This window comes from Moschus berezovskii, chromosome 21 (assembly GCF_049115385.1).
Source record: "Moschus berezovskii isolate FMDL1 chromosome 21, NW_MosBer_1.0, whole genome shotgun sequence".
NCBI classification, from domain to species: Eukaryota; Metazoa; Chordata; class Mammalia; order Artiodactyla; family Moschidae; genus Moschus; species Moschus berezovskii.
Window position 1 is genome coordinate 11,839,294 of NC_142480.1, and position 20,681 is coordinate 11,859,974.

The following is a 20,681-nucleotide window of genomic DNA, read 5'->3' on the forward strand; positions in this document are numbered from 1 at the left end:
ATAATGCCCTCCAAGTCCATCCATGTTGCTGCAAATGGCAAAATTCTATTCTTTTTTGTGGCTGAATGTGAGACTTTGTTTTTAGTGCATTAATTTGGGATTATTCATTCAGAATTTTTGCATCTTTGAAGTATAACTGGCCTATAATTTTCCTTTTTCCTATTGCCCTTGTCTGATTGGCATTGAGGTTCTACTGAGGTTCATAAAATATGTTGGGAATTGTTCCCCTTTTCCTATTCTCTGTATTAGTTTGCATAAAGTAGAGCTCAATCTCAAATGCTTAATAGAAGAATAGAAGTTGCCCTTAAAATTGGAATGGTTTGGGACTTCCCTGGTGGTTCAGTGGATAAGACTCTGTGTCCCAGTACAGGGGAGCTGGGTTTGCTCCCTCGTCAGGGAACTAGATCCCACATGCCACAACCAAGACCCAGTGCAACCAAACACATAAATAATTTTTTTTCAATGGAATGGTTTTCAACCACCAAGTCAATTTTTTCATTATGTAAGTTTAGCTATCTTTTTTTATTGTTATATATTATAATTTTCTAGAAAATTATCCTCATTTTCCAAGATTTCAAATGCACTGGCTAGACTGTCCCTTTATATTCTTCAGCTCTTGAACTCTCTTGATATAAAAGTATAGATAAGTATTAGTAGCTTAGTTGTGTCCAACTCTGTGACTCCATGGACTGTAGCCTGCCTTGGGAGTCTCAAGCAAGAATACTGGACTGGGTTGCCATTCCCTTCTTCAGGGGATCTTCCCGACCCAGGGATGGAACCTAGGTCTCTTGCATTGCAGGCAGATTATTTACCACTGAGTCACCAGGGAAGCCCAACATCAACTATATTTCAATTAAAAACAAAAAATTCAAGCCACTAAGTTTACCAAGACAGTCAATTTCCTTAACCCAAGACTATTACAATATCAGTTTATATACTTATCACTCGGATTCTCAATTCTCTCTTCATTTTTGCCCCTTTCATTCTGATAAAATTAGCTATATATTTAAAATCATGTTTATGACATTTTAAAAAAATTTTTATTTAATAAATGGTACAAAGCACAATGCCAAAAACATTAACAGTTAAAATTTCACCAAATGAAAAAATACTATAGAATACACAGTTGTAAAAAGCCACATTATATTTTACAACTGCCTCAGGCTGCAAAAAGAAAAAAAACCCAGAGCCATACCTAAGTTATCCCTCTCTCAAAATAACATCATTTATGTTGTTGTTGTTGTTACATTTTATTCAGCACTTCCAGCATTTTAAGTGGGACAGCTGTCAAGTTATCAAGACTGCCTGAATGCCTAGTAGAAAAGTCTCCAAAGCACTTACCTTTCCATGCCGTTTCTTTTGATTAAATAAGGGAAAAGACTCAGTTAGATACTGCTATTTCTTTAACTATTTCTTATAGTTTCTCGTTATCTATGAGGAAGGTGGGAACACCCTAGATCAAAGCGTCTACAACTAACAGTCATTTGATTGCAGAATGAAGGATAGGTGACAACAGGGAATGACTGGCCACGAAAGTCACGACAGATTTTGAGGAGATAAAATGCAAGATGAATATTCAAAACCAAGAATATCTTGAATTGAAAATAGTGGAAGGTCTGCTATAACCAACACTTACAGTACACAACAACATGGAAAGTACAAACTCATTATGGTTCTTCCTCTAAATATACATATGTAATTTAAACAAATCAAACATAAAGAAAATTAAGAAATAAAGTGACTTCTAAAAATAGAATATCTTTTCACTGTATTTGCTGCTGTCTTACAAATATATTTTCTTAAGTGAAAAAAAAAGAAAAGCTATTTTTCAGGAAGACTTTGAAAGAAGAAAAAAATATTGATTATTTCGGTAGTTAGAAAACATATTGCTCCAGGCAGAGTAATAAATAGTTTACAGTCAGCAAGATTAAACAGAAGATTATCACAAAACACTTAACATGGTGGAATGGCCACACGATGGTAAGAAAGGAAATGAGTATTTTAAATAGGATGAAATATTGATATGAAATTATATTTTTATGAGAAAATAAAGGTAGACAGTAGAAGTGGACAACACGAATAAAGGAGTATTCTGAATGTTTAAGAGGGAACAGCAGAAACAGAAACCCCACTGAAAATAAACCTGGATAATCTGGAAGTCAGAGAAATAACATTGACACTTTGTTCTAAGGACAGACACGCTGTCTATTTGCCCTGCCCTCTGCTTTTCCAGCACCAACAAGGCTGCTATACACATTGGGCAAGCAGTACTTTTCCACTTCCTCAGTAGTGGGGCAGGGGATACTAAAGATAATGCAATAGAGAAACCATTATCAAAGCAAGATGACAAAAGATGAGATTACAATCTCAGAGACCAACAACCCAGAACTGGGGAGACAGACAAATGATGAGAATTAAGGAGCTCTCTACTGGCTTTTACAAATAATAAGCTGATATTTTTCTTAAAACTGATATGTGCTGATGACTTGCCCACTAATCATGGAATGGTGAACTTGAAAAAGACATTAGAGGTCATTTAGACCATTACTTCATTTAATTCTAAACACCTCTTCTCCTGTAAACTGTCTGACCCTCAGTTCTCCAAATTTGCATATTTAACATGTAGGTTATATATTTGTGTGTACAAAGTGTTTCCTTCTAATGATTTTTATTAGACCTCAGTAGAATTATTAATTTTAAACTATATTGAGGTAACTCACCTAAGAGGGATTTGATACTGATTGAAAAGAATATGTTTCTACCAGTTTTCAGTTTCCCAGGACACACACAAACATGCAACCTTACCTTAGTGAAAGCTCGGTAACATAAGCCACACACCTCCACCAGGTAGGCCAACGTGAAGACGGCATTCTGAATTACAAAACTGAGCAGTTTTGAAAATGGTTCCAACAAACTCTGCAATGAGATTAGGGCCAAAAAAATCTATTGCTGCTTCTTTCATGAGAAAAAAAAGGAATTAAAGTCTAATGACACTTTAACTAATGGGGATCATTCTTTAATTTAAAATCTGTTGCCAGGTGGCTACTATAGCAAATTGGTTGGTCTAACAAGAACTGAATCTTCAATCAGTAGCTCAAAGAACATGATTTAATAGCTCAAATAACATATTGCTCAAAAAAAAATCCATCTTTCCAAGTGGCATCACTTATAAACCAACTTAACTCTAATCTTATCCTCATACCCACCCCCAAGCAATCAAGACTCTGTGATGTCTGTGCGAGGCTCTACCGTTCTATTTCTCTGAATCTTTAGGCATTTATGAGTTAATCAGACCTAAGCAAAGTGAAATGAAAGTTGCTCAGTCATGTCCAACTCTTTGCGACCCCATGGATTGTAGACCGCCAGGCTTCTCTGTTCATGGGATTCTCCAGGCAAGAATATTGGAGTGGGTAGCCATTCCCTTCTCCAGGGGTTCTTCCTGACCCAGGGATCAAACCATGGTCTTCAGCACTGCTGGCAGATTCTTTACCATGTAAGTTATCAGGGAAGCCCTAGCTCATCAGACCTAGCTCCTCTAGAAATCTGTCATCTCAGTTAAGTAGCAAAAACCACCCTTGCATGTAAGTACCAAAGGACTATTACCTTAATAAAACTCATCAGGACCCAGATTCCTACCAATGTTTACCAGGAAAGCACTGTCATTTTTCACTTTGCCTTCTGAATCCGACCCATAAAGAGTCAGTTATAGATCAATATGCTTTCTTAAATCATTTGGAAACATTTCTTGAGTACCTACTAAGTATCAGGCAGAGTTAGATGTTTTTATATCATTTATCTCATCAATCATTTATAAAATTCTTATAAAAAATCCTGGGGAGACAGTGTATTATAATAATTAATGACACACTCTCTAGAATTTTACACAGAGAGCAAACTTTAGCTCTCTGTGACTTTGAATATGTGATTTAACATCTCTAGACTTTATTTTCGCCCACGTAAAATGAGGATAACAATGACCTCCATCTCAATATTGTTGTGAAAATTAAAGGAGATGATGCACGTAAAGCACTTGGCAACATTAAGCCTCTCATCACTGTTAGTTATGATCTGCACATCTCTGAAGCTTTAATATCCCCATTCTGCTGCTGAGGCAGTTAAGTAGGCAAGTAAGTTGCCTAAGGCCATACAGCTATTGAATGGAATTCAAACTCAAATTCTGGGGCAATCTTCCAGGGAGAGAACTGCTCTAAAGGGAAGACAGGATTTTAATTGGACTCCAAAGGACTTCCATACTGCGATTTCCACTAATTCTCAACCTCTATGGTCCTAACTGTCTGGATTATAAAAGTAACACATGCTCAGTGTGCAAAAGGAGGATCTGTAGAAAAGTAAAGATAAGGAAATAAGTCCTCCATATTCCCATCATAACATTTTTATATATTTCTCTTCTTCTTTACACACCAGTTTACTCAGTTGAAATCTTGCACAGATATAATAACACATTTTGTTAAGATAGTAATATCTGACATTTCCAATGCTATTTAATTCTTCATATAGATCCATCTTAATGGCCACAAGTCAGATTTTATTATACAAAAAGATCTCAATAAATATATTTTTGCATGAAATTTGCACTTGCTTCTTTAGAATAGATTCTGAGGAAAAGAATGACCATATCAAAGATATTGTGCATTTTGGGGTTCTTTCCCTTATGGATACAAAAACGAATTCATTACATGTTAGCTGCCCCTGAGGATAGGAATTATGTTTGCTACCTCTATTACCCAAAGGAACCATGTAGTGCTTTCCATACAGAAAACCTTAAAGACACTCTTTAAAACAGTACTATCAATTCAGTATTCTTTGCTCTGTATAAATGTTGTTGCCTTGAAACACTAATAATGGATGACTGGGGAGAGAAATATGTCTGTGCTGATACATAATACATCCTTATGGGTTAAAAAATAAAGAAAAAACCTGGATTGAACCTATATAGAAACTTGCTCTTTTATCTAGTAAAGCAGCATGGTAATGGAGCAGTACAGTACTACAGACAAAAAACTTGAAATCAAAGAACCTAGATTCAAGTCTCAAATCTTCCATTAACCAGCTATGTGACCTTGGTCAAGACACTTCATTTCTCTGATCCTATTTCCTTATCTCTAAATGAACAGATTAGACTAAATAATATCTTTGCAGTTTTCCATGAGTCTATGCAAGCAAAGTCAAGGTAAAAAGTTACAAAGGATGTGCCTTCTTGGTACACACTGGCAACCTACTCCAATACTCTTGCCTGGAAAATCCCATGGACGGAGGAGCCTGGTACGCTGTAGTTCATGGGGTCGCTAAGAGTCGAACACGACTGAGCGACTTCACTTTCCCTTTTCCCTTTCATGCATTGGAGAAGGAAATGGCAACCCACTCCAGTGTTCTTGCCTGGAGAATCCCAGGGACGGGGGAGCCTGGTGGGCTGCCGTCTATGGGGTCGCACAGAGTCGGACACGACTGAAATGACTTAGCAGCAGCAGCAGTAACTACTTGGTACTTCTAGTAACTACAATCCATTGCAATATAAACTATTGCATTACTGAATATAACACAGCCTGGAAATGTAGCCAGGAATACAAAAGTGAATAAGACATAGTGCTGGACTTTGTAAAGCTCACAGGCTCACCGGGGAGATGACAGGATAGCTGCTAATACAGAGAGCTCTATCAGGTACTGTGGATCTGACAGAGTGTGGATCTAACAAAGCTGCTACAGAGAACATGAGCCTTTTTAAAACTGGTGAAAGCGAAAGTCGCTCAGTCGTGTCCAACTTTTTGCAACCCCATGGACTGTATAGTCCATGGAATTCTCCAGACCAACTGGAGTGGGTAGCCTTTCCGTTCTCCAGGGTATCTTCCTAACTCAGGGATCAAACTCAGGTCTCCCTCATTGCACGCAGATTCTTTACCAGCTGAACCACAAGAGAAGCCCAAGAATACTGGAGTGGGTCGCTTATCCCTTCTCCAGCAGATCTTCCCAACCCAGGAACCGAACCAGGGTCTCCTGCATTGTAGGTGGATTCTTTACCAACTGAGCTATAACGGAAGCCCTGAGCTTTCCATTTTAAAATTGGAATGGAATTCAAATTCTCATGTTGAAGAATGACAAGGAGTTTAGTCTCCAATAAGGGTATAAAGCATTTCAGGCAAAGGAAATAGCCTAAGTAAAGGCAAGGAAGTATGAAATTGAATAAGATGATAAATGTATAGCAATTAGCACAATGTCTGCCAAATGGTAAGTGCTCAACCAACAGTAGTTGTTGTTTTGATGTTGATGATGATAGTGCTTCTGAGAGTACACAGGAAGCATGGGGATGGGACAAGTTCAGTTCAGCTCAGTCGCTCAGTCGTGTCTGACTCTCTGCAACCCCATGAACCGCAGCATGCCAGGCTTCCCTGTCCATTACCATCTCCCGGAGTTCACCCAAACCCATGTCCATCGAGTCAGTGATGCCATCCAACCATCTCATCCTCTGTCGTCCCCTTCTCCTCCTGCCCTCAATCTGTCCCAGCATCAGGGTCTTTTCAAATGAGTCAGCTCTTCGCATCAGGTGGCCAAAGTACTGGAGTCTCAGCTTCAACATCATTCTTCCCAATGAACACCCAGGACTGATCTCCTTTAGCCAAAGACTAAACTGGAAAGGTAGGCTTGCAAATTAATGAAGTACCTTCTTGCATGCTCCATTAAGGAATCAAGACATTATCTTAAAGGAGAAGTTATCAAGGATTTTAAGCAAGGAACCCATGCAAAGAGATCTGTGTTTGGAAGGACCATCTAGATAATGGTATTGGGGATGAACTGGTGGACATGGCCCAGGACTAAGAGGACCAATGATATTGTGATCTATTAGAGTTTTTTCATATTAAGCACTTTCAAAGGTTGAAGGTGAAGCATTTAGTATGTGATAACTATCTCTTCATATGACCAACCTAGAAAGCATATTAAAAAGCAGAGATATTACTTTGTCAACAAAGGTCCATCTAGTCAAGGCTATGGTTTTTCCAGAGGTCATGTATGGATGTGAGAGTTGGACTGTGAAGAAAGCTGAGCGCCGAAGAATTGATGCTTTTGAACTGTGGAGTTGGAGAAGACTCTTGAGAGTCCCTTGGACTGCAAGGAGATCCAACCAGTCCATCCTAAAGGAAATCAGTCCCGGGTGTTCATTGGAAGGACTGATGCTGAGGCTGAAATTCCAATACTTTAGCCACCTCATGCGAAAAGCTGCTTCATCGGAAAAGACTGGGAGGGTTGGGGCAGGAGGAGAAGAGGATGAGATGGCTGGATGGCATCACTGACTCGATGCACATGAGTTTGGGCAAACTCCGGGAGTTGGTGATGGACAGGGAAGCCTGGCGTGCTGTGATTCATGGGGTCGCAAAGAGTCGGACACGATTGAGCGACTGAACTGAACTGAATTATCTCTTCAGTATTATTACATGCCTGTGGTTGTGGGGTTAAAAAACAACTGAATACCAAGGGGGAAAGGAGAGTGGGGATGAATTGGGAGATTGGGATACTGATACTTTTGATACTATGTATAAAATAGATAACTAATGAGAACCTACTGCATAGCTCAGGGAATTAGACTCAATGTGCTGCTGATGCTGTTGCTAAGTTGCTTCAGTTGTGTCCGACTCCGTGCAACCCCACAGACAGCAGCCCACCAGGCTCCTCTGTCCCTGGGATTCTCCAGGCAAGAATACTGAAGTGGGTTGCCATTTCCTTCTCCAATGCATGCATGCATGCTAAGTCGCCTCAGTCGTGTCCGACTTTGTACAACTCTATGAACAGCAGCCCACCAGGCTCCTCCATCCACAGGATTCTCCAGGCAAGAATACTGGAGTGGGCTGCCATTTCCTTCTCCAGGACTCAATGTGCTATGGTGACCTAAATGGGAAGGAAATCCAGAAAAGAGGGGATATACGTTTTTGCATAGTTGATTCACTTTGCTGTGCAGCAGAAACTAACACAACCTTGGAAAGCAACTATACTCCAATAAAAAGCAATTAAAAAAATAACTGCATAACCAACTAGCTATGTTTTTCTGAAACATACATACCCTTGTGGCATTGGTAGAGGGTATCTTCAAGAGGCAAATCATAATTCTCAAACTGGAGTCTAAAGAACACTGTGAACCGATAAAAAAAACAAAAGTCAGTACTCTTCTCAATACATCTTCTGCTTCATATATTTTCTCCAAGCAAATTTATGTTAGGAAAAATATCTGAAATATATCTGCCTTCTTACAGGTTTCCATGTCATACATTCATGTTGGGGAAAAAAAAGAATTCTTAGCTTTAAAAAATTTAATTAAGCCATTCATTAAACAGTTAAACAATTAAACATATTAATTGATATTAAATGTGCCCAGTTCTAAAGAGGAAGAGTAATTTGTGAAAGGCCATGTTGAAATAAAAAACCTATTTAGATCAATTTAAAATCATTAGAGTTATTAATCCAAATAAAGAATGTTTAATCTGTCCTTTTTCTGCTACTAAAAGACATGACAAAAACCTGGGGGAAAGCAGTAAAATTTCTACAAACGAAAACCATGCCTCACAAATCAAGCAGCACTGTATTTTGGCACAATTCCACATCAAAATGTACTTTTTAAATAATATGTTTAGGGACTGGGGGAAAATGTTACAGCAAGAATAAGCAATGATATTACTCAACATGGTTAATGCTATTGCAACAGCATATCTCTGCAGTTGTGTAGAATATTAAGTGCTTTAAGATAGGATAAACATTCTTCAAGTGTGATGCGTGGACTAGCAGCATCTGTATTACCTGGAAACTAGTTGGAATGCAAACCCTCAGGTCACAACCCTACTGAACTAGAAGTTCTCAGAAATAAGGCCCAGGAATTAGACTTTTAGCAAGTCTGTCAGGGACCCTGATACACACTGAAGTTTGAAATCCACTTCTCTAAATTGATGAGAAAACTACAGAAAGTCTCTCAATGGCTTAATCTTTTCCCCAGAGATTAAATACAAAACAGGATGGTCAGAGGAAGTGCCCAGATAGAATCCAGCAGGGTGAGTTTTTAGATAAATTCTGAAAGCATTTCACAAGAACCTTCTAAGAAAATCATCGCTCTATTTAATCTGCTCAGTACCCATAGATAGGAGTTGATGTGACATTTACATTACTTTAGACCAGGGGCTGAAAAGCAGCTGCTCATCAGGTCCCCATAGTGAGCCATGAAGGAAGTCAGGAAATATCCTGGAAAACGTGGGGAGATGAGCAACACGAGGAAGGCACTCTCAAATAACAGCTAATTGGAATCCAGTGGCAGCTGATCCCGTTGGAAAGGATGAGATTTCTAGTTCTCAAGAATCTCAATCCTCCTTCTCATCTCACGCCACTCTACTCGTTTACCTTGCAGTCAGGGTCCCTTTGGACAGGGCTGACTGCTATAAATTAAGCTTACAAATTTGCCATGCCTGACCCTCACCTCTTCTCCACCAGTGTGTGGCTCTTAATCAATGAATGGCCCTGACCGGCTCTCTGGTCCTAGAGAGGATCCGTGTGGTCTTGTTAAAATGCATGCACTTGTATTCCTAAGTGTATCTGTACAGTAGCTATATACATACATAGTCTCAAGGTATTCATCCTCTTTGCCTGGATTTATTCAACTACTTCAGATTTCTGGATAGACAAGGATCAAAGAATATGCTGCTGCTGCTGCTGCTGAGTTGCTTCAGTCGTGCCCGACTCTGTGCAACCCCATAGATGGCAGCCCACCAGGCTCCCCCGTCCCTGGGATTCTCCAGGCAAGAACAATGGAGTGGGTTGCCATTTCCTTCTCCAATGCATGAAAGGGAAAAGTGAAAGTGAAGTCGCCCAGTCGTGTCTGACTCATAGCGACCCCATGGACTGCAGCCTACCAGGCTCCTCCGTCCATGGGAATCTCTAGGCAAGAGTACTGGAGTGGCTTGCCATTGCCTTCTCCGCAAAGAACATGAGAGATGCTAAAGATCTCAGTATTCCTGATTTTCACAGTAATTTCAGACTCAAAAAGCAGAACACACCAAGCTAAGGGTCCCTGAATTATCATCCTTACAGGCATTATTGAAGGTCATATTTTCCAAATCTACCAATTAAAAAAAATGTATTATCAGAGATGGTTGGATTTAAAAAAAAAAGACATGTTCCATATATGTAATACTCATTTCAGAAGTGGTGCTGCCAACATGGAACTTCACTTGGCAGATCAATAAGTGATTTATTTTGTTGTGAGTTGAATATTTTCATTCTGTGATCTGGATAAAGCACAAAAAGCTTGTGGAACCCATGAGGTTCAAAGCCATAATGTTGGTCACTACCAGCCACCTCTTTTCTCCCTGCTTTGGAGACCTGAATGCCTTCAAATCACTCTTGTCTGAGAATGACTCTAAGAGTCCACTAGTAGAAAGGACACTAGTCAGAAGACTTGAGTTCTGATCTTTTCACTGCCACTATCTCTCTGAATTCGCAGTTCTCCGTCTGAAAAATGGGAGTATCAAAAAGGATGGTGTTTATAGGTCTCTTCCAGTTTTAACAGTATACGATTCTGTGTTTGCATTGAATGGGCTCATGTTGAAAATGTTCCTTAGGCTACCAGATTTCCAGCTAGATAATTGTGTGGTATTCTTGGAGGGTGGCATGGAACTGGGTAGGGAGTGAGGGTGGGGACGGGCATAAAGCCATCAAACAGAAATATCATCTTGGTCTTGCAAGTACTTTATTAACAAACACAAAATCTTAGATAATTCTCTAAAATTGAAGCTTGACATTATATGCCTGGTCTCCTTTCAGATGAAACTATTTACTTACAAATTTATTTAATATCCATTTGAGAACATTTTCTAGATAAACACAATCTACTAATGTCTTCTTGAACTTTTTATTTTTCAATCAACTGGAAACATGAAATCACTAAGTCAGAATTCCCACTGAATATTACTGTCATTCTGCAACATTTGGAGAGAAAATCTCAGTAACACTTTCTACTCTGTGGCTAATAAAGATTCCTTCTAGCCATTTACAAAACATTAAATCTTCCTAGACCAGGTGGTCTGCAAACAGTAAGGAAGTGATTTAAAATGAAATCCTGGGTTCAGCTTACCTTCAGAGGTAAAACACAAGGCAGCTTGGCAAAAAATGTCTGAAACTGATTGCTGATCGTGGTCCAGAGGCTACTAGGAGAATCCATGGGCAAAGCTTCCATGAAGGTAGCAATGTTTTCCAAACAGCGTATCATAGCACCCCCTGCTGGTAAATTCTTTTTGTTATTTAGACCCTAAAACACAAAAACATAGGCTATCAACTGCTGAAATGGTATGCGAATTCAGACAGCTGTTTGGTGAAGATCAGTTTTTTAAAAATCATATACTCACATTAAAAGCATGTGTTGTGTGTAAGCTTTGTACCTGGCAGGAGTATAGAGAAAAATGGACTAATCTACAGAAACTTGGGGGTAGGGGGAATTGTGATTTTTTACTCAGTGAGAAAAGGTGAAACATGAGCAGGAAATTGGAAATATCTTTCCAGGATCTACAATTGGCACGGTCAGGTGTTCAGAAGACAGAATGAATGATGCTTGCTAGTATCTCTACCAGCAGCAATTAACACACATACAAACTCTCCACGGCTGTTCTTACTCCAAATTTGAATTTCAGGAAACTTGCCCATTCTCTTAAAAAATTTCCCTGGTGGCTCAGACAGTAAAGAATCTACTTGCAATGTGGGAGACCCAGATTCAATCCCAGGGTTGGGAAGATCCCCTGGAGAAGGGAATGGCAACCCAGTATCCTTGCCTGGAAAGTTCCAAGGACGGAAGAGCTTGGAGAGCTACAGTCCATGGGGTCACAAAGAGTCAGACATGACTGAGTGATTAACACACACATTATAGGAACAGCAAAGTCCCCACGGCAAGCTGCCAACCATCCAAGTTAACTGAAAGTTAATAAGTAGAGGAAGAGAGACAGACTCCGAGTTAAGAGATACAAGGAATAAGCTGCGGAGGTAAGAACTGACTTCAAGTCTTGAGATACAGAAAACAGGCAGACTTTGAACCCAGATCCTGAGATAAACAAAGCTGTGAAGCTGAAATCTGAATCTAAAGTCACATAATGTAATGCACATGGCTTTATCCGCCACACATTTGGAAAGCTGAAAGTGAGTGCTCAGAGGCTGGCATCCACCCCTTAGTGGAGGAGTCCAGAAGCTTTAAGTACATCCATACTAAACAGCAGTGTCCAAATGACTATTCTATGCACTGACCATTTTTATCTTTATTCAGCATCTAATTTAATATTTAAATTTTTAATATTTAAATTAAATGAAATTTCTTTCTCAGAAGTGATTTCAGCAAGGGCTTAGAGTGTCGACAAGGCAAACCTACCTCCAAGAGCTGGCTGAGAGCAGCAATAGAGCTCAGCTCATTGAAGTCCATCAGAGATGTGGCCAAGGTCCGTAAAAAAGTCCCATCTGGAAAGTCAATGGTCAGATTTAGCAGCATTCACGTTTCAGCGACTAGCCACGTCTGTGGTGTCAGCCTCCCCTGTGAATGAATTACCTTTGATGGTGCTCTGGAACAGCTGTGGGAAGATGCCATTGGGAGCCAGCTGATGGAAGATACAGCGCAGGAACTGCTTGGCCACCCCAGCTGCATTGCCGGGGACCATCATGCTGGGGTTGAGCAGGGAGAGAAAAGAGCAAGGAATCTTGGAGCATTGAACGTGAGTTCAGATCCCTTATTTACTTATTCATTCACATGCACAACCGTCCTCTTACAGAATAACTCATTGCCACTTGCATTAATGAGATGAAATATTCCAGTCACATGGAATCGTTATTAACAATAAGCTTTTAGAAAGAGGGAACCAGGTAATGCTCAGACTAACTCCAGCCACCCTGCTGTGCTGATGAGGGTTCCCAGGTCCAGAGAGAAAAGGTGACCTGCAAAGACCCTGATGCTGGAAAAGATGGAAGGCAAAAGGAGAAGGGGGTGGCAGAGGATGAGATGGTTAGCTAGCATCACTGACTCAGTGGACACCAATTTGAGCCAACTCCAGGACAGAATGGAGGACAGCGGAGCCTGGAGTCCATGGGGTCGCAAAGAATTGGATATGACTTGGTGGCTGAACCACAACAAAGGTTACAAGTCCAGAGGGTGGCAGAGACAGGACTAGAATTCGGGATGGGGATTATCAGTAAGATCCTCCCACAAAGTGTCGTTGGCTATGAGAGTGAGCACCTCCAAGGAAGAATGCAGGGAGAGAGATGTTCATTCCTATTCGAAGAGCAGGCACATTTTCTTGGGGCCTCTCATATGGTACTTGTAAAAACTTAGGACTTTGATGTATCCAGTTTTTCCCTTTACCCTCTGCACCACCTCTGCATGTCAAAACAGGGAGGCAAGAGATGATTATGTTCCCTCTTCCCTTAGACCAAAGTATCAGAAAAGGGACTTTCCTGAAAGTCCAGGAGTTAAGACTCTGTGCTTCCACTGCAGGGAGCACAGATTCAACCCCTGGCCAGGGAACTAAGATTTCACATGCTGCACGTCGCTCAGTCACGTCCAACTCTGCGATCCCATGGACTGTAGCCCACCGGTTTCCTCTGTCCATAGGATTCTCCAGGCAAAAATACTGGAGTGGGTAGCCATTTTCTTCTCCAAGGGATCTTCCTGACCCAGGAATCGAACCCCTGTCTCCTCCATTGCAGGCAGATTCTTTACTGTCTGAGCCACTGGGGAAGCCCCACATGCTGCATGGTGTGGCCAAAAATAAATAAATGAGATCAAAACATCAAAAATCTCACAAAGTATCAGAATCAGAGGTGATTCTGGCTGAGTGGCTGAAAGGAAGAAAGAGGAAATCAAAGAGCCCAGACAGCTAACTCATAAAAAGTCCCTCTTACCTAAATTGTTCTTTCTGCCTGTCTACCCTGATATGCTGGTTCAAACTTATAGGTCAAAAACATTCTTCAGGAAGAAATGACACCAAGTTTTCACAAACTCTTTCAAAAATTAGAGGAGGAAACCCTTCCCAGTTTATTTTATGAGGCTAGCAAAGCCCTAAAGCTAAAATCAGATAAAGCATTACAAATAAAACAGAAAGAAAACCAAGAAGGAACATAAAAGAAATAAAAAGGACAAACCAACAGTCTTCATGGACATTGAATCCAACTGTACGTAAGAAGAATGGATGACCATGACCAAATAATTTATCCCAAGAATGTAAGAATGACTTGGTATTCAAAACTCAATTAATGGAATTTAATATCTTAAAGAAAAAAGTGCAAAACACATAACATTATTTAAGTGTCTTTGGCAAAATTCAACATGCATTCATGGTAAAAAAAATTCTCAGAAAACTAGAAATGGAAGGAATCATCCTGTTCGGGTAAGGGCACTTATAAAAACCTATAGTAAACATAATTAATTGTGAAATAATAAATGCTTTTCTTGTCAGATTAGGAACAAGGCAAGGATGCTCACTCACATCTGTATTATTGTACTGGAGGTCCTAGTCATTGCAACAGGATAACAAAAAAAGGTATAAAAAATCAGAAAGGGGTAAATCTGTCACTATTTACAGATGACATGATTTTTTACATACAAATACATTTACATTTCCAGGAATCTAAAAAGCAGCTATTACAACTAAGTGAACTTAGTTTACTACAGTACAGTGTTAAAAAAATAGTATATTTGTATATCAGCAGCAGAAAGTAAGAAAATGAAAAAGAAATTTTAATTCTGTTTACACTGGCTTTGAAAAAACAAAATTCCTGGTAGTAAATTTAACAGAAGTTATGCACGATCTCTACAGTGAAAGCCACAAACACTGCTGAGAGAGACAAAGAAATGAGGCTATACAGTATGTTCATGAATTAAAAGACAATATTTTCATAGTGTCATTTATCCCCAGATTGACTTATAGTTTGAATACAGTCCTAGCAGGCTTTTTCTCCCCAGAATGAAAAGCTTATTCTAAAATGGACATGGAAACATAAAGAATCTAGAATATCCAAACTCATCTTCTTGAAAAGGACGTCCCAAGTTGAAAGATTCATACCTATCTGACTTCACGACTTACTCTACACTGTAACCAACACAGCGTGGTGACAGCATAACGTACGGATCAGTGAAAAAGACCAAGAACCTGGAAATTTTGCTGTCGTTTAGTCACTAAGTCGTGTCAGCTCTTTGAGACCCCTTGGACTGTAGCTTGCCAGGTTCCTCTGTCCATGGGATTCTCCGGGCAAGAATACTGGAGTGGGATTGCCATTTCCTACTCCAGGGGATCTTCCCAACCCAGGGGTCAAAAACGCGTCCCCTGAATAGCCTGCAGTGGCAGTGAGACTCTTCACCACTGAGCCACTGGGAGCCCTTGGGTTAAGTGGGCATGTGCAGGTGCTGCTTCCTCCACCAGGAACATTCTTCTACAAACTGCCACGTGGAGCACTCTCCTACTATCTTAAGTTTTATTTCAGCATCATTTGCTCAGAAAAGCTGCTATATCTAAAATACCACCCCCACCCCTCTCTATCTCCTGGGCTTTCTTGATTATTTTTCATAGAATTTAGTACTCAATGATATTAAATTATCAGCTTTCTTGTTAATTAGCTCATTGTCTGCCTCCTCAACTAGCATCTAAGTTTCACGAGAGCCAGGATTTGCTCTTTTTTTCTCTAGGGCATCCTCAGTTGCTAGCAGTCACTCCATAAATAGTTGCTGAATAGGGAGCACTAGAAGTAAAGAATCTGGTCTCCCCTGGTAGCTCAGCTGGGTAAGAATCCACCTGCAGTGCAGAAGACCCCAGTTCGATCCCTGGGTTGGGAAGATCTGCTGGAGAAAGGATAGGCTACCCACTCCAGTATTCTGGCTGGAGAATTCCATGTACAGTATGGTCCATGGAGTCGCAAAGAGCTGGACATGACTGAGCAACTTTCACTTTCATTTCACTTTTAGTGGTGAAGAACCTGCCTGCCAATTCAGGAGACATGATATAAAGGAAGCAGGTTTGATCCCTGGGTGGGAAGATGCCCTGGAGGAGGGCATGGCAACTCACTCCAGTATTCTTGCCTGGAGAATCCCATGGACACAGGAGCTTGGTGGGCTACCTTATGGATATAGGGTTGCAAAGAGTCGGACATGACTGAAGCAACTTAGCATGTGTGCACACAGGCACATACAAGTCTTAATATTCTTTCTGTTCATAGTATTTAGCAGTCTACAATCATAAACTCACGCAAATATTTAATTCATGTTTGCCTCCCAGATAGACTTTAACCCCCCAAAGGCAGGAATCATGTCAGTTTTGGCCCCAGTGGAAACCTAAGTATCTAGCATGCTGCCTGATACGGAGTGGATTTAGAAGTATTTGTTGACTAAAATGAGTGAATAAATGAAGGTGTGAATGCAAAATGAATGTGTGCTCTCTGGAGTTGCAACTGAACGTAACAATATTCATCTCACGGTAAACACACTTGTGTCTTAGAAATGGATGAACATGCCCAAAGGACAAAAAGAAAGTGAGATTTGACTCACTTAAAGAGCTTACCTTTCTGCTTGATTAGAAAAAGTCATGCTGGAGGCCAATCTAGGAAATAAAGTAAACAGAGTCACATGAATGTCATGCTTTTATGATGAAATACAAGAGGGCTTCCCTGGGCTCAGAGGTTAAAGCGTCTGCCCCCAATGTGGGAGACCCGGGTTCGATCCCTGGGTCGGGAAGATCCCCTGGAGAAGGAAATGGTAACCCACTCCAGTATTCTTGCCTGGAGAATCCCATGGATGGAGAACCCTTTGGTAGGCTACAGTCCATGGGGTCGCAAAGAGTCGGACGCGACTGAGCGACTAAACGGAAGAGAACAAGAGTACTGTATGCCCCACTGCAGCCCCTCATTTAGATGGGGGATATGTAAAACCATTGACAATTCCCTTGAGCAGGGACAGAAGACCCACTCAGGGGTCAGTCTCCAGGTTCAACTTAATCCAGTTTCTGAACTCTGTTTTCTACATCAAATCAGATATTTCTGGGGGTGAGGCACACAGTTGAGTTAGCTGACTATCACCCACCCGATCTACAAGCATGTCCTTTGAACCAAATCTAACAGGTGTTCTGTCATCTGTTTGACCTAGTCCATCCCTATACTGAAAGTGAAAGTTGCTAAGTCGTGTCCCACTCTTTGTGACCCCATGGATTATACAGTCCATGGAATTCTCCAGGCCAAAATTTACTGGAGTGGGTAGCCTTTCCCTTCCCCAGGGGATCTTCCCAACCCAGGGATTGCACCCAGGTCTCCCACATTGCAGGCATATTCTTTACCCGCTGAGCCACAAGGAAAGCACAAGAATACTGGAATGGGTAGCCTATCCTTTCTGCAGTGGATATTCCCAACCCACGGATCGAACTGGGGTCTCCTGCATTGCAGGCGGACTGTTTACCAACTGAGCTATGACAGGGAAACCCAATCTCCATTTTAACTCTACTCAAAATTCATTTCTTTGTATAATTGATTCACTTGGCTATACAGCAGAAACTTTAAATCAACATTATAAAGCAACTATTCTCCAACAAAAATTAATTTAAAAAATTCATTTCTTTTTTATTTAACTTCTGAAACCTAACCACAAATAAGCCACAAACTACAGAAACCTCTAGAAGATAGTAAAATGTGTAATAAAGGAATTTGTCACCTAACTGTTAAGTTGAAATGACATACTGGGAAGAGAAATTTTTTAGGTTAAGTAATCAATATGCTAATGGAGAAGGCAATGGCAACCCACTCCAGTACTCTTGCCTGGAAAATCCCAAGGACGGAGAAGCCTGGTAGGCTGCAGTCCATGGGGTCGCTAGGAGTCGAACACAACTGAGCGACTTCACTTTCACTTTTCACTTTCATGCATTGGAGAAGGAAATGGCAATCCACTCCACTGTTCTTGCCTGGAGAATCCCAGGGATGGGGAAGCCTGGTGGGCTGCCGTCTATGGAGTTGCACAGGGTCGGACTTAGCAGCAGCAACAATCAATATGCTAAGTTGCTTCAGTCGTGTCCGACTCTTCATGACCCTACAGATTGTCTCTGTCCATGGGATTCTCCAGGCAAGAATACTGGAGTGGGTGGCCATGCCCTCCACTAGGGGATCTTTCCCACCCAGGGATCAAACCTGAGTCTTTTATGTCTCCTGCATTGGCAGATGGGTTCTTTACCACTAGCACCACCTGGGAAGTCCCAATTACATGGTTCTATATAAATGGAAATACTCTAGATGTACAGAAAGAAAAAGAGTGTACTAAATTGATGGGTTTAGTAAAACATGTCTTGATAAGTAAGATACTGAAGAAACAAACATGGAGAATGCTACAGTTTTATTTATTTAAGACCGTAACAGTGAATCGAATCCAGACTGCATTTGGAAACGAACAGAGGGTCCAGCACTAGTAACACCAGACACCATTCCCAGTTGGCTCTTTCATACTAATGACACTACAGTGAATAGGTAAGCACTAGCAAATGAAATAAATAGTAAAGAAGGGTGTAGTCAATGTGATCTTGAAAGCTACATCTAGAAAAGGGGGTGAGTAGATTAAGCGGGATCTAAGTAGAGAGCAAAAAAATGAAATCATATAGAAAGTCTTGTGTGATAAAAGGGATGTGCTGAACATACACACTCTTAGAACATGTTGGAAATAGTTCCTGTGGGACTAAAATAAATAAATTAAGTGTTCATAAATCCACATTACCTCATTCGGAATTGAGGCATGCTAGGAAACCCTAAACCAGGTGACTACTCAATCTGCTTTATCGGTAGTTCTAGCTGCTAAGAATCATGGCAGCTTGCTTTAATGCTCTCCCTGTCTCTTGCTTGCCTGTCCAAAGGAGGTAGAGATTTAATTTTTTTGTTTTGGCTGGGGGTGTTTTTGGCCATGCCTTGAAGCATTTGGGATCTTAGTCCCCCGAACAGAGATGGAAGACATGCCCCTTGCAGCGAAGTGGATGATTAACCACTGGACCACCATTTGTACACTTAGGTATCTAAAAATATATCTGCACTGTTTTCTTTTCTTCAAAGTTCGTGTGTTTCCATCCTAACGGTTGGCAATGCTTGAACATAGTTTATTCTCTCTTATGTTAAAACTAACAAAAACAAAATAAAAACCCCTCTATGTATCTATTATAATAACAGATCAGCTATTTCAAGGAGATAGTAGAAGACCAGAGCAATAATTCTGTCTGTTCTAAAACTGAAAAGTATTAATAATAGGAATTATGACCGTGCATTAATAAAAACTTCCAATTTCACAAGTCTTGCTCGTAGCTGGTATAACATTTATTCCATGTTTATTAAGATTAGGTTAAAATCAAGGGCTTAAATGAAATAATTCATCTTTTCTTATCTCTCTGTGTTCATCACTTACTTTACACATTGGCTATTTCTAAGTATTAGAGGTGGAATAGTTACACCATCTCTGATTATATACTCTTAAGGTATTCCCTGGTAGCTTAGCTAGTAAAGAATCTGCTACAATGCAGGAGACCCTGGTTTGATTCCTGGGTTGGGAAGATCCCCTGGAGAAGGGATAGGCTACCCACTCCAGTATTCTTGGGCTTCCCTGGTGGCTCATGGTTTGGTTCCTGGGCTGGGAAGATCCCCTGTAGGAGGGCATGGCAACCCACTCTACTGTTCTTGCCTAGAGAATCCCCATGGCAGAGGAGCCTGGTGGGTTACAGTCCATGGGGTGGCAAAGAGTTGGACACAACGGAGTGACTAAGCACAGCACAAAATATACACATCTAAGGGGATTTTAACGCTTCCCTGTTTGTCTTTAACTTGACATCATCTTTTTTTTTCATTAAAAAGATTAACTTTTAGCTCTATTAATATTTATTCTCTTTCCTCCATCAAATACCAGGAATTAGAGGCTTCCCTTGTGGTCCAGTAGTTGAGAGTCTGTCTTGCAATGCAGGAGACATGGGTTCAATTCCTGGTCCGGGAATATAACCACCTGCCGCGGGGCAACTCCACCCACGTACCGCAACTACTGAGCCTCTGCCCTAGAGTCTGTGCTCTGCATCCAGAGGAGCCACCACAATGAGAAGCCCCCACGTGCAGCAACAAAGACACAGACATTTTTTAAAACTTTTATTTAAAAAATTACCAGCAATCTGTAGAATCCAGTTTTTTCTCCAACCTCCTTCATAGAGACTTTTCCCTAAGAAATCATTTCCATCCTGAACTCCCATAGCACTCAGCACACACACTCACCACAGCTCTTAATGACGTTCCATCTTTTATGGCTACTCAGGTTTTCCACACATCACGGTCCTCTTCAACAACTAAGCCACAAAGCACTTAAAGGCAAGAGTTAGGTAGGTGTCATGCCTGCAGCCTAAAGACCCAGCTCTCTGCTAGCACAGACTGGACATGATATTCATTTGTTGTTGTTGTTTAGTCACTAAGTCATGTCTGACTCTTTTTGACCCCATGGACTATAGCCCAAAAGGCTTTTCTGACCATGGGGTTTTCCAGGCAAGAATACTGTAGTGGGTTACCATTTCCTTTTCCAGAGGATCGTCCAACCCAGGCATTGAACCCATGACTCCTGCCACATCTCCTGCATTGCAGGCAAATGTTTTTACTGCTGAACCACCAAGGAAGCCCCAGTACATTCA

General features: G+C 40.8%; 1 protein-coding gene across 3 annotated transcripts in view; it reads right to left on the bottom strand.

The window, feature by feature from the left end:
- Positions 1-20,681, bottom strand: part of UNC79 (unc-79 subunit of NALCN channel complex) — a 222,807-nt gene that overhangs the window by 40,885 nt on the left and 161,241 nt on the right. For all 3 annotated transcript variants that reach the window (XM_055417627.2, XM_088829774.1, XM_088829773.1), the window contains 6 exons: positions 16,566-16,604; positions 12,572-12,684; positions 12,398-12,483; positions 11,120-11,293; positions 8,069-8,137; positions 2,806-2,916 (listed from right to left, as the gene is read on the bottom strand). In XM_055417627.2, the coding sequence (XP_055273602.2) occupies positions 2,806-2,916; positions 8,069-8,137; positions 11,120-11,293; positions 12,398-12,483; positions 12,572-12,684; positions 16,566-16,604 (592 nt within the window). The remainder of the gene's footprint in view (positions 1-2,805; positions 2,917-8,068; positions 8,138-11,119; positions 11,294-12,397; positions 12,484-12,571; positions 12,685-16,565; positions 16,605-20,681) is intronic.